The sequence below is a fragment of the Trichosurus vulpecula genome, chromosome 5 (assembly GCF_011100635.1).
Source record: "Trichosurus vulpecula isolate mTriVul1 chromosome 5, mTriVul1.pri, whole genome shotgun sequence".
In the NCBI taxonomy this organism is placed as follows: domain Eukaryota; kingdom Metazoa; phylum Chordata; class Mammalia; order Diprotodontia; family Phalangeridae; genus Trichosurus; species Trichosurus vulpecula.
In genome coordinates, this window is record NC_050577.1 from 53,767,595 (window position 1) to 53,781,392 (window position 13,798).

The 13,798-nt window shown below is 38.9% G+C and overlaps 1 protein-coding gene across 1 annotated transcript in view; it reads left to right on the forward strand.

Moving 5' to 3' along the window:
* The window catches only part of LOC118849937 (ATP-dependent translocase ABCB1-like), a 496,364-nt gene that overhangs the window by 444,216 nt on the left and 38,350 nt on the right, over positions 1–13,798 (forward strand). The window contains exons 9-12 of the mRNA XM_036759044.1: positions 3,170–3,283; positions 6,674–6,784; positions 7,488–7,613; positions 13,247–13,450. Coding sequence (XP_036614939.1) covers positions 3,170–3,283; positions 6,674–6,784; positions 7,488–7,613; positions 13,247–13,450 — 555 coding nt within the window. The remainder of the gene's footprint in view (positions 1–3,169; positions 3,284–6,673; positions 6,785–7,487; positions 7,614–13,246; positions 13,451–13,798) is intronic.

Consider the following 13,798-nt stretch of genomic DNA (forward strand, 5'->3'; position numbering starts at 1 on the left):
TCTGACCTACTCCACCATCTTCCCAGAATCCCCTTTTTGCTAATCTTAAAACCAGTGGGAAATCAGTATGTTTCATTTTATGTAAGACATGTTCTGGGCCTCACCCATAAATGATGAGGTCAGACTACTTGATTTCTATTATTCCTTCAACTTCAAAAATGTCATTTTGAATTGAGCCAAGGACAAAATCTAGCCTATAAAAATATCTCACATCGTAGATGATTTATGTTGCCATTTAGAAGAGTATATCTTTCCCTAATCATCTGAATCTGAGGCAAAAATTAATGAGTACATTAATGGGAAGTATATCAGTCATTTGTAAGCATGTTAGAAAATGAAGGATTGCCTTTTCAGGGAGGACAAAGGGTTTAATTGATGTCTTTTTGGAGTATGGTTTTAAAAGAAGGGAAATAATCTTCCAGGATATTTTATAATTTCTCTTAGGGAGAACTTCATTTAAAATGATCCCTTACATTCTGGTCACAATTTATACTCTAATATGTTTATAAGAAATGTAAATAGTCTTAGTTTTATTTATTATACAGATCCTGACTGTTTGAGGTTGGAAAAGGACTGAGGACAACAATAACAATGAGGAGGAGGAGCTGAATCCAAATGCATTTTCTAAAAAATTATTTCAGAACTGTCCAGTGTTGCCAATTAACTAGAATTCCATCCATCTGAAAACCAGTTAACTCCATTGTAGTTAATGCTTTTAGTTGAAAATAAGGGTCCAAATGATGCTTATCACTTGGACTTTCTCCATCAAGAAACTGGGATATAGGTTTATCATTTGAATTATAGTTCATAGACACGTACTGAGTATCAGCAACGTGAAAGGTGCTATGTTAAGTAAATTTTATACCTAGTTCCTGTATCTCCCCATCCTTCCTTGTTGCTACCATCAATTGTTTTTCAGCTCATCCTACCAGCTTTTTCAAAGGTTTCAGTACCTAAATTATGATCTTTCCCTCTATTCCATTACTTTCCTAATGGTCTTGAATATTTATATTGATAATCCCTTGTATAACATGATTTCCCAGCCTCCTCAACTAGTTGTCATCATTCCTCCTTCTCCTCCTCCTCCTTCTCCCTGTCCTCCTCCTCCTTCTTCTCCTTGTCCTCTTCCTTCTCTTCTTCATCAGCTTCTTCTCCACATTATTTCAGCCTCATATCAACATACAGGCAGTGGAGGATGTCTTCTATAAATTGCTTAGGGATAGGAAGCACATCTTATATCCTCAGCAGTCCATGAACAAAGAATAGCCTTAGGATCAGCGGAATGTCAGGGAGAAAATTTGCAAGGGGATTCAGCCCTGGACTTATTCTCTAAGAATGTAGAAAAATAGGAAATTCCTCACCAACCAACTCATGTTAAGGGTCCCTGGAGGCATCCAAAGTAGTGTTTAGTGGCTCTTCTAATTCAATAGGCAATTTCCCCAGAGACAGGCTAACCTAGATTCAAAGTACTCTCTGTGTCTGGTTCCAAGTGCTTTGTGGGTCTGCATATACTAAAAACCATGCTCATGAGGTGCTACCAATGTATTGACTTTTAATATCCAGAGGACATGATTAGTTCAAAGCAAAGGCATTTAGTGAGAAGAGTAGATGTATAAAAGGGTACACATGTAGGGAACATATTTATCTGGGGCTCACATGTGGAGAGGGAACTTAGGTCTCTGTACCACAAAGATAGTCCTTTCTGGACATGTTGTCTTTCTGACTGGTGCCACCCAAAGGCCCATTGGACTCGTGGCTTTAAGTGCTTCTCACCACTTCCAGATTCAGCTGAAGTCTTTGGTTTGTAGTACTATCTCTAGAATGCTCTTTTATTTTAAAAGATTACTTAGGGGATTTTTTATACAGTTCTTTTAGACAAGAAGCCACTCTTGTCTCATCTTTAAGACAAGCAACAGCCTTAGGAAAAAACCTTTCTCACCTTTCTTTCTTTTATGGATCAACTTTTCTTTTTGCAGAGTCTAGGCTAGTAGGCATTTATCTCCAGCTGATTCCTCAGCCCAAGTGCCATACTCTTTAGGACACAGCACAGGGTTACTCCAGCTGAGTGCCCTCTGGCTTAATCTTCAATTTAAACCAAATGCCTTAGTCTTTAGACTTGAGGTTTATGAGGGTAATCTTACTCTAATTCTTGGTAAGCACTCCCTATATGTACTCTGAAAGTTTGTGAAACCTTGTAGAGGAGCAATAACTACCAAACACTACAGGGTTCAGGGTTTTCCAGTTTTCTATCTCTAAACTTCTACCATTTTTGCATATAGGCCAGTGGGTGTGAAGTGAGGAGAAAACTGAGATGGTATACCTAAGGCCAGGGGCAAAGTCATTACCTCCTCTACCTGGCCAGCTAAATCCTAACACAGTTCTGGACTCACTCTATGTCAGTAATCCACAAGGGGGAATTAATTATTCACAAATTGGCAGAAGGAGAGCTAAGCCACCATTTTCTATGATTCATTACAATTCATTTTGAAATGATAGTAAATACTGTTAAAAAGACATACACCCACATTTTGCAGTTGAAAATGTATTTTAAAAAGACAGTCTTGCCTGGATATGAAGTTTGTATAACATTAAACCATAGAACTTTCTGATTGTTTTATGCTACTCTTCTGAGAACTTTTTTTTAATCTCACAGAATAACTTTCCAAATTTCATATTGTCAGTAATTAAGGCCATTAATTTGTTTGGTTTCTCCTGTAACTTTTTTCAGTTGTGGTAATTCTTCTTAAATAAATGGCTCCAAGACAATTCTGAAGGAGTCTAAAGAAAGAACTGATGGAGTCTGAATGTAGATTGAAGTATACTTTTTTCTTTTAACTTTATTTTACTTGATGTTTTGGGATTTTTTTGGTCTACCTTTTCTTTTGCAACATGGCTAACGTGGAAATGTTTTGCATGATTACACATGTAAATATACCTCAAATTGCTTACTTTCTCAAGGAGGAGGGAGAGACTATGGAACTCAATGGTTTTAAAAAAAGTTTAAAAATTTGTGTTTACATGTAATTGAGCAAAAATAAAATAAAAATTAAATGTTAATAATAAAATAAAATAAATGGTTATGTAAAAGGAAAAAAATTGCCCAATAAAAAGGATTAGCATCCTAGAAAGGACTAAATAACCTCATATAACTTTCTTCCCATTTACCTAGGTCTTCTTTTCTGTGACAATTGGAGTCTTCAACGTTGGACAGGCATCACCAAGCATTGAAGCTTTTGCTAATGCAAGAGGTGCAGCCTATGGAGTCTTCAAGATCATTGATAATGTAAGTTTCAACTTTTCTCATATAATATGTGTGTTTGTATCCACATACATACATACATACATACATACATACACATACACACACACACACCAATTGAGAGTATATTTTATACCCTTCTCTTCATCATTACCTTAAAGGAAACATGTCAACATTCCCTTAATATAATCCAATATATGAAAATCCAAATTTGTAGATGTGAGGGTACCAAGGGACCAAGAAAGAACATAAATGTGCAAAGGATGCAAAGGATGATAAGTCATTATTTACAGGCATGCAAATGTATGTGATCCCATAGGCACACATCAGTGGTGGCTAGATTTGCAGCATAGCCCAGTTGAGAGCCTAGATCTTCTCGGTTTCTGCCCTTATATCTAATTGTTGTCGCTGGGCAGATTCACAGGGACTGTGTGGGGGGAGGACTCCTCAGTCAGTCAGGGAGTCATTCAGTGGGTAGTCTGGACTGTGCCCCGCCCCCCCTGCAATTACACTGTGATTACTGAAGTTTGCTAACTTTACATACTTAGATTAGATGAAGTTTGCTAAACTAATAGTTTGCTAATCTTGCATCCCTAATTGTAAATGTAGCTGACCAAACCAAGTTGTTGGATGCATAAGAACTTCCCAGTGTATCAGATATGGTTAATGCTATAATATTAATCATAAGGTTGCTTATGATTTAAAGGTGCTTTAAATAACAAGAATTCATAGTATAATGAAAATTTGATTTTATTTATAGAACTCCAGGCACAAGCCTGGGTATTTGCAAAGTCTCCTTATTAAATGTCAAGAGTTCTTCTGGTTTCTGGCTTTTAGAGAGGGCCATCAGGATTCCAGACTCTCATCAACTCCACCCCTCACACAGCACTGAGTAATGGTCTTCTCTACCAGTGATCAGAGTCTTATGCAAATACCCAGGCTTGAGCCCTGGGTTACATTTTCTTAATAGTTTCTGAGGAATAAGCCTTTGTTATTATAAATTGTAAACCCCTCAAAAAAAAGGAGAAAAAATTGCAATTCTGAATTGGTAGCATATTAGTGTAGAAAAATATTCAAATGAAAATGAAATCCTGGGTTCTAGTCCCAATTAAGTCACTTCCTGGCTTAGGCAGGTCGCTTCAACTCCCTGGATCTCAGTTTCCCTCATTTGCAGAATGAATGAGTTCAATTAAATTAAATCTAGGTTCCTTTCTATCATTTTAATTTCTGTAAGACTCTGGATTACTTACATTTTCTGAGTTCCATCCAATGACAAGCTTTTAAAAGCTTTAAGACTCTACTGAATTTTGACTATACATTTGTTTTTTTTTCCCCTGAGTTCTAAGCACCCAGGTTATTTTTATTCTTTCTTGGAATAAATGAGCACCTTCTGTCTCTTCAGATAAAAAGGGGAGTAATGTGATATAGTAGATAGAGAACAGAGAACCTCATTGTAAGGAAAATCTGGCTTCAAATCCAACTTCTTACACCTGCTGGATGTGTGACCCTGGGAAAATCAATTAACTATTCAATGTCCATGCCCACTCCCATTCCCCCAGGCTACTCTCTAAGACTCCAAAGTTACAAAGCAGATAGGAGTTCCTTGTGCCAGTGAAATTTCAGGTCCATCTAAAGGGGGAAAATAATTTTAAGTATGTGTTTTTCTTGGTTTTGGGTGTCTAGGATTGTCACTAGTCTAGAAATCTTATCACAGAAACATATGAGTTTCTAATTAAGAAAGGACTTGAGAGATCATCTAGGCTTACCCCCAATCTAAAGAAAAGGAAATCCATACTTAGAGTTTAAATGGTTTGCTGGTAGAGATAGAATTGGAACCATTGTCTTGGCTACTCATTCAGTCTTCCTTCTCTATTGTATACAATATTACATTTTAAGTAGGCATAAAAATTGGGACAAAAAAATTAGCTCCATACTTATTCTTGGTATGAATTTTCTCATAAGGTAATAATGGAGGAAATCAATTGGCTCTGAGTTATTGTTGTTCAGTCATGTTCAGCTGTTTGTGACCCCCTTTGGGGTTTTCTTGGCAGAGATACTGGAGTGATTTGCTATTTCCTTTTCCAGTTCATTTTACAGATGAGGAACCTGAGGCAAACAGGGTTAAGTGATTTGCTCAGGGTCACACATCTAATATGTATCTGAGGCTAGATTTGAACTCATGAAGATGACTCTTCCTGACTCCAAGCCCAACATTCTATCTACTGTGCTATCTGTCTACTCAAGGCTATGGGTTAGATCTGTACTAAACATCAGTACCTCAAAGAACCTTTGGTTTTGTTATTTTAAGTAGAGGGGGAGAGTGCTCAGTGTCACTCCAACTCATATTGTTTATTGCAATAGACTCACATCAGGCTGTCCATAGTCATATGGTTCTTTTTCAGCTACCATGTCCACTGCTTTAGGTTCAAGGTGCCCTCCATTGACTTTTTTCTTATTTATCTGTACAACCAGATAGGGCTTTAAGTGCTCATTCTGTATGGGTTACCATGTTTGGAGCAGCTTCCAGCTCTTCTTAAGCTGGATCAGTAAAAGAGTTTTTGCCATCACGTAGCATTCAAAAAATTACACATGGGTGGTGAATTTTATTTTTTGGAATTTCGTTTGTATTCATTGTTACCAGTGAGATATGAGCCTGAGTCTTTCTTTCTTTTTTTTTTCTTTTTTAGTTTTTTTTTTTGTTGTTGTTGTTTTTGGCAGGGCCATTGGGGTTAAGTGACTTGCCCAAGGTCGCACAGCTAGTACGTGTGTCAAGTGTCTGAGGCCGGATTTGAACTCAGGTCCTCCTGACTCCAGGGCCGGTGCTCTACTCACTGTGCCATCAAGCTGCCCCTAAAGACCCGTCTTTTTATTCCTTTTTTTTCAGTGGGGAAGGCAGGGTAATTGGGGTTAAGTGACTTGCCCAAAGTCATGCAGCTAGTAAGTATGTCAAGTGTCTGAGGCTGTATTTGAACTAACATCCTGCTGACTCCAGGGCCGGTGCTCTACTCACTGCACCACCTAGCTGCCCTAAAATGCTGATTTTCTTTGTTTTTTGGGGGGGGGTTTTTTTGGAAGGGCAATTGGGGTTAAGTGACTTCCCAAGGTCACACAGGTAGTACATGTGTCAAGTGTCTGAGGCCGGATTTGAACTCAGGTCCTCTTGACTCCAGGGCCGGTGCTCTACTCACTGTACCACCTAGCCGCCCCCTGGGTCTTTCTGAATTCAACTCCATCACCCTATTATTCAACACTGTGTCTCTCTGTCCTATCTGATGACTGGACCTCATAATATTACTAAAATTACTTTTCCACTCTTATACATGATCCGTTAATACATTCTGCTTAAATTCCTTGGGGAGAAAAAATTCAGTTTGGTAACCCACAAGTATTCTTATTTTTTTATGTTTTATTTAGAATCCAAGTATTGACAGCTATTCAACAAGTGGCCATAAACCAGATAATATTCATGGAAACTTGGAGTTCAAAAACGTTCATTTCACTTACCCTTCTCGGGCAGAAGTTAAGGTGAGAGACTCCAAATGCTCAAATAGATTTATAATGTCATTAATTTGCATATTCCCTCCTGTGAAGCAGATCATCATTCATCAACACCTGCCCTGTTTGTCTCTTGCCTATCTCCTCCTATGAGTTCACTGGAAGTTTTCTTGATTTCTTCTAATGTTGAGAGGACACCAGTGGAGGACTTGGGCTGCTCAGCTGTCATCCTTGTTAACTTGTGACTAGCCCATCTTCTCTTCCTGTCATATATTACTCTTATAATAACTTTTGTTCCTGTTCTTCTTTGGAGTTATATAATTCAACCTACACACATTCCACCTTGTACCTCTCCATTGCCCACTGAGAAATATTCATCTTCAGTTTTTCAGAGACGGTTGTATACTATGTGTCACAGCTGAACAACACTAGTGGAATATTGGTAATAAAAAGATAGGCTTTTGTTTCCAGGAGAACCAATTCATATATGAAAATAGGTGCACAAATTAAAATGATGAGTTGTTTTATGGAGGAATAATTTCTGTCATGGTCCTGTGTTCATCTGTTTTTGTGTTTTGCTTAGGAACTGTTCAATAAAAATAAACTCAAATGGCATGCTTAAATTGAAACATAATTTTGAACAGAAAACTACTAAATTCCAATCCCGAGTTTTGTAGGCACTGTTTCTGAATTGTATTAATATCAATTGTCTTTTTCTTACCTGTCCATACAGGTTTTGAGGGGCCTCAATCTTAAGGTTAACAGTGGACAAACAGTAGCATTGGTTGGAAACAGTGGCTGTGGGAAAAGTACAACTGTTCAGTTGATACAGAGATTATACGATCCCACCGAGGGTGTGGTAAGAATCATTTCCACCAATATTTTTAAAGTGCCTTCTATGTGCTAAACTGTTGGAGTTTCAAGGATATGGAATGTATGGAATGATCAGGGAAGACTAGCTCCTCTGGTTGGAAGGCTTGCTAAGCCCTTTTCAGGGCTGCTCATGTACCTTTGGAGTCCACCTGTTACCGAACACTCACTTGTGGCTCCAAGAAGCTGTAGCATGTGCAGCAGCTACATCCTTGTAGAACCATCTGGCCAGAAGGACAAAACCAGGTTGAAGGTAACCAAGAGGTGTCAAACCTGTCGGTGAGCCAAGAGAAAGAGAATGTCTACTCTTGGCATGTGAAGACATGCCCCTGGCAGAATGGGCAAATGAGAACAATTTGTTCTAAATGGCCATGAAGGCAACTGAAGCAGGTGCTATGGAGCTCTTAGAAGAGCTCATAGAAGATGCCAAGGTCATCCCCTGCATCCCAGGCCATCACCAGTCACCTTGACTTTTGTCCTATCACTGGATTTTGGTGACTATGGAAGAGAGAATGAGGCTGACAGCTTTGTTCAACTCTGCCTCGCTTAAATCCAACTCACTCACAAGTCAAGACATCACCCACTGTAAAGCCATTGGTCCTCTTTGAAAATGAAGGATAAACAACAATTCTACTAGGAGGATATAACATATAAACAATTAAGTTTTTTTTTTGTTTTTGTTCAAATCATTATTTATTTATTTAATATTTTTAGTTTTTAGCATTTTCACAAGAGTTTGATTTACAAATTTTCTCCCATTTCTCCCTCCCCGCCACTCCAAGATGGCATATATTCTGATTACCCTATTCTCCAGTCAACCCTCCCTTCTGTCACCCCACTCCCCCCCATTCCCTTTTCCCTTACTTTCTTACAGGGCAAGATAGATGTTTGTGCCCCATTGCCTATATATCTTAATTTGCTACTTTCATACATAAACTTTTTTTAAAACATCTTCTTTAAAACTTTGAGTTTCAAATTTTTTCGCCTTTTCCCTCTCCCTGTCCCCAGAAGTCAAGCAATTCAACACAGGTCACACATGTATCATTATGTAAAATCCTTCCACAATCCCTCATGTTGTGAAAGATTAACTATATTTTGCTCCTTCCTATCCTATCCCCCTTTATCCAATTTTCTCCCTTTTCAAAAGTATTTACTTTTGATTACCTCCTCCCCCATCTGCCCTCCCTTCTATCGTCCCCCCTTTTTTATCTCCTTCCTCCTTCTTTCCTGTGGGGTAAGATATCCAATTGAGTGTGTATGTTATTCCCTCATCAGGTCAAATCCAATGAGAGCAAGATTCACTCATTCTCCCTCACCTGCCCCCTCTTCCCTTCCTACAGAACCGCGTTTTCTTGCCACTTTTATGCGAGATAATTAACCCCATTCTATCTCTCCCTTTCTCCCTCTCTCAATATATTCCTCTCTCATCCCTTAATTTGATTTTATTTTTTCAGATATCATCCCTTCATATTCAACTCACCCTGTGCCCTTGGTCTATGTGTATATATTATATATATGTATAACATATACACACAAACATACACATATATAATAAACATACACATATATACATATACATATATATATATACGTATACATACATATGTATGTATATTCCTTTCGGCTACCCTAATACTGAGGTCTCATGAATTATATACATCAGCTTTCCATGTAGGAATATAAACAAAACAGTTCAGCTTTAATAAGTCCCTTATGATTTCTCTTTCTTGCTTACCTTTTCATGCTTCTCTTGATTCTTGTGTTTGAAAGTCAAATTTTCTATTCAGTTCTCATCTTTTCACTGAGAAAGCTTGAAAGTCTTCTATTTTGTTGAAAATCCATGTTTTGCCTTGGAGCATGATATTCAGTTTTGCTGGGTAGGTGATTCTTGGTTTTAATCCTAGCTCCATTGACCTCCAGAATGTCATATTCCAAACCCTTTGATCCCTTAATGTAGAAGCTGCTAGATCTTAGGTTATTCTGATTGTGTTTCCACAATACTCAAAATGTTTCTTTCTGGCTGCTTGCAGTATTTCCTCCTTGATCTGGGAGCTCTGGAATCTGGCAACAATATTCCTAGGAGTTTTCTTTTTGGGATCTTTTATCAGGAGGTGATCAGTGGGTTCTTTCAATTTCTGTTTTACCCTCTGGCTCTAGAATATCAGGGCAGTTTTCCTTGATAATTTCAGGAAAGATGATATCTAGGCTCTTTTTTTGATCCTAGCTTTCAGGTAGTCCAATAATTTTTAAATTCTCTCTCCTGGATCTATTTTCCAGGTCAGTGGTTTTTCCAATGAGATATTTCACATTGTCTTACATTTTTTCATTCCTTTGGTTCTGTTTTATTTTTTTATTTTTAATTTAGTTTATTTAATATATTTAGTTTTCAGCATTGATTTCCACAAGAGTTTGAATTATGAATTTTCTCCCCATTTCTACCCTCCCGCCCACTCCAAGATGGCGTATATTCTGATTGTCCCATTCCCCACTCAGCCCTCCATTCTGTCACCCCTCTCCCCTCCCATCCCCTTTCCCTTCTTCTCTTGTAGGGCAAGATAAATTTCTACACCCCATTGCCTATGTACTATGTACCTTATTTCCTGGTTGCATGCAAAATCTTTTTTTTTGTTTTTGAATGTCTTTTTAAAACTTTGAGTTCCAAATTCTCTCACCTTTTCCCTTCCCACGAACCCTCCCTAAGAAGGCAAGCAATTCAACATAGGTCACATGCGTATCATTATGTAAAACCCTTCCACAATATTCATGTTGTGAATGATTAACTCTGTTTTGCTCCTTCCTAACCTATCCCCCTTTATTGAATTTTCTCCCTTGACCCTGTCCCTTTTTGAAATTGTTTGTTTTGGATTACCTCCTCCCCCTGTCTGCCCTCCCTTCTATCATCCTCCCTTTTTTATCTTCTTCCTCCTTCTTTCCTGTGGGTAAGATACCCAATTGACTGTGTACGGTATTCCCTCCTCAGGTAAAATCCAATGAGAGCAAGATTTACTCATTCTTCCTCACCTGCCCCCTCTTCCCTTCCTACAGAACCACTTTTTCTTGCCAGATTTATGAGAGATAATTTACCCCATTCTATCTCTCCCTTTCTCCCTCTCTCAATATATTCCTCTCTTATCCATTAATTTGATTTTATTTTTTTAGATATCATCCCATCATATTCAACTCACCCTGTGCCCTCTGTCCATATCTATATCTATATCTATACACCTACATATATACATACCTAGACATACGCATATGTATATATTTATATACATACACATATATATGCATATTCCTTTCAGCTACTATGATACTGAGGTCTCATGAATCATACACATCATCTTTCCATGTAGGAATGTAATGGAGGGAACTGGCAAGGAGCTCACACAAGTCCCAGCTTTCCAGCCACCATCTTGGCTCCACTCCCTGGTTCTGTTTTATAATATCTTGATTTCTTATAAAGTCACTAGCTTCCACTTGTTCCAATATAATTTTTAAGGTAGTATTTTCTTTAGTGGTCTTTTGGACCTGCTTTTCCATTTGGCTAATTCTGCCTTTCTAGGCATCCTTCTCCTCATTGGCTTTTTGGAGCTCTTTTGCCATTTGAGTTAGTCTATTTTTTAAGGTGTTCTTTTCTTCAGTATTTTTGGGGATCTCCTTTAGGAAGTCATTGACTTGTTTTTCATAGTTTTCTTGCATCATTCTCATTTCTCTTCCCAATTTTTCCTCTACTTCTCTAACTTGCTTTTCCAAATCCTTTTTGAGCTCTTCCATGTCCTGAGACCAGTTCATGTCTTTCTTGGAGGCTTTTGACATAGGCTCTTTGACTTTGTTGACTTCTTCTGGCTGTATGTTTTGGTCTTCTTTATCACCAAAGAAAGATTCCAAAGTCTGGGTCTGAATCTGAGTCCATTTTCGCTGCCTGGCCATGTTCCCAGCCAACTACTTGACCCTTGAGTTTTTTGTCAGAGTATGACTGCTTGTAGAGTATAGAGTACTTTGTTCCAAGCTTGAGGGGATGTGCTGTTGTTTTCAGAGCTATTTCTATACAGCTAGCTTTGCCACACCAGTGTTCCTTCTCCCCCAAGCACCTCCAACCCGGACCAAACTCAGATCTTAAGCAGGCTCTTCACTCCTGCTCTGATCTGCCACTTAATTCCTCCCACCAGGTGGGCCTGAGGCTACAAGCAACTGCAGCTGTAGTTCTGTAGCTGCACCACCCCCATTACCTCCTGGGGGGGCAGAGGCCAAACCACAACCTACTAACCTTCTCTGTTGTCTTTGGTGTTTGTGGTTTGAGAATTCTGGTAACTGCTACAGCTCACTAATTCAGGGCACTAGGGCCTGTTCCATCCCATTCCCGCCCGGTCTGGTTGGTCCTGCCGCGGCCAACACTGGGCTCTGCTCTGCTCCCACTCCCAGCTCCGTGGGTGATAGACCTTACCCAGTGACCATCCAGGCTGTCCTCGGCTGGAGCCCTGCTTCCCTCTGCTATTTTGTGGGTTCTGCATTTCCAGATTTTTTTCAGAGCCGTTTTTTATATGTTTTTGGAGGGAGCTGGTGGGGGAGCTCATGCAAGTCCCTGCTTTCCAGCCACCATCTTGGCTCTGCCCCCACAAATAAGTTTTTTTAAGGTAGTTTGTGGAAGGAGTGAATCAGGAAATGTTCCCTTGTAGGATATAACGCCTACATATGCTGAACTTTGAAAAAAAGATAAGTAGCCTGACCAATGAGGGAGTGTATTCTAGGCATGGGGGATAAATGATACAAATGTATAGAGGCAAAATATAGATGGCTAAATTTGGGATACAGTGAACAGTCCAGTTTTAGCTGGAATGTGGAGTGCGTGAAGAACAACAGTGTAAAATATGGCTAGAAAGTAAGTTGCAAGTCAGATCACCAAATTTAAATGTTATATGAAAGAGTTTTTATCCCTTTAAGAAAAGGGAGCCACTGAGGATTTTTGAGTGGGGGAATGCCATGATCAGAATGACTTTAATTTTTAACAACTGGATAGAAGACAGATTATAGAACACAGAGGATGGCATCAGGGAGACCAATTAGAATTTATCAAAATTTTCTAGACAAGAGTTAATTAAGTCTTTGAGTATGGTGATGGCCATGTGAGAAGGGGGCAGCTAGATAGCACAGTAGATGTGGAGTCAGGAAAACTTGAGTTCAAATCCAGCTTTAGACACTTACTAGCTGTGTGACCTTTGGCAAGTGACTTAACACTGTTTGCCTCAGTTTCTTCATCTATAAAATGAGCTGCAGAAGAAAATGGCAAACCACTGCCATATCATTGCCAAGAAACCCCAAAAGAGGTCACAAAGAGTCAGACACAACTGAAACAACTGAACAACAACAACCACAAATGTGAGAAGAAAGATGAAGAAGGGAGACATGTTTTGCCATTGTAGTAGCAACACTTGGCAATTAGTACTCAAAGAGATGGCAAGTCAAATATAACTCTGAGGTGCCAAAGAAAATGGTGCTCTTCTCCACAAATGACTTTAATTGACTTAAATAATTTAATGATACAAACTGATTTTTGGCATTGGGTTTACATTAATCTTTTTGACTCACATAGATATGTGAAGGTGGAATTTGCCTCTCTTCCAGGTCACCATCGATGGACAGGATATCCGGACCCTAAATGTAAGGTATCTGAGGGAAATTACTGGAGTTGTGAGTCAAGAGCCAGTACTGTTTGCAACTACAATTGCTGAAAATATTCGCTATGGCCGTGAAAATGTCACCATGGAAGAGATTGAGAAAGCTGTCAAAGAAGCCAATGCCTATGACTTTATAATGAAACTTCCTAAAGTAAGAAATTTTCCATCCTAGTTGTAGGTGGTGTAAACCTGAACTCCCCTTCAACATGGGCTCCTGAAGGCTACATTGCCCTCCCCTCCTCCAAGTTCAAGGTACTCTTTGGGCAGTAGCTTTTCAAAACTGAAACTCATAAGCCTCAATAGTCAGACCAAATAAAAGGACATGTTAATTCAAAGCAAAAAGCTTTGAATTAAAAACAAGAGTAGTTGGCAAGTAGCAAGGAATATACCACCATGCAAAAATGGTCACAATGTTTTAGCACCCCCTGTCAGTGGTATGAAAAGGACCAAAGATACATCATCAGAACATTCAGGCTCCTCAGTTTCAGCTCAGGTAGAA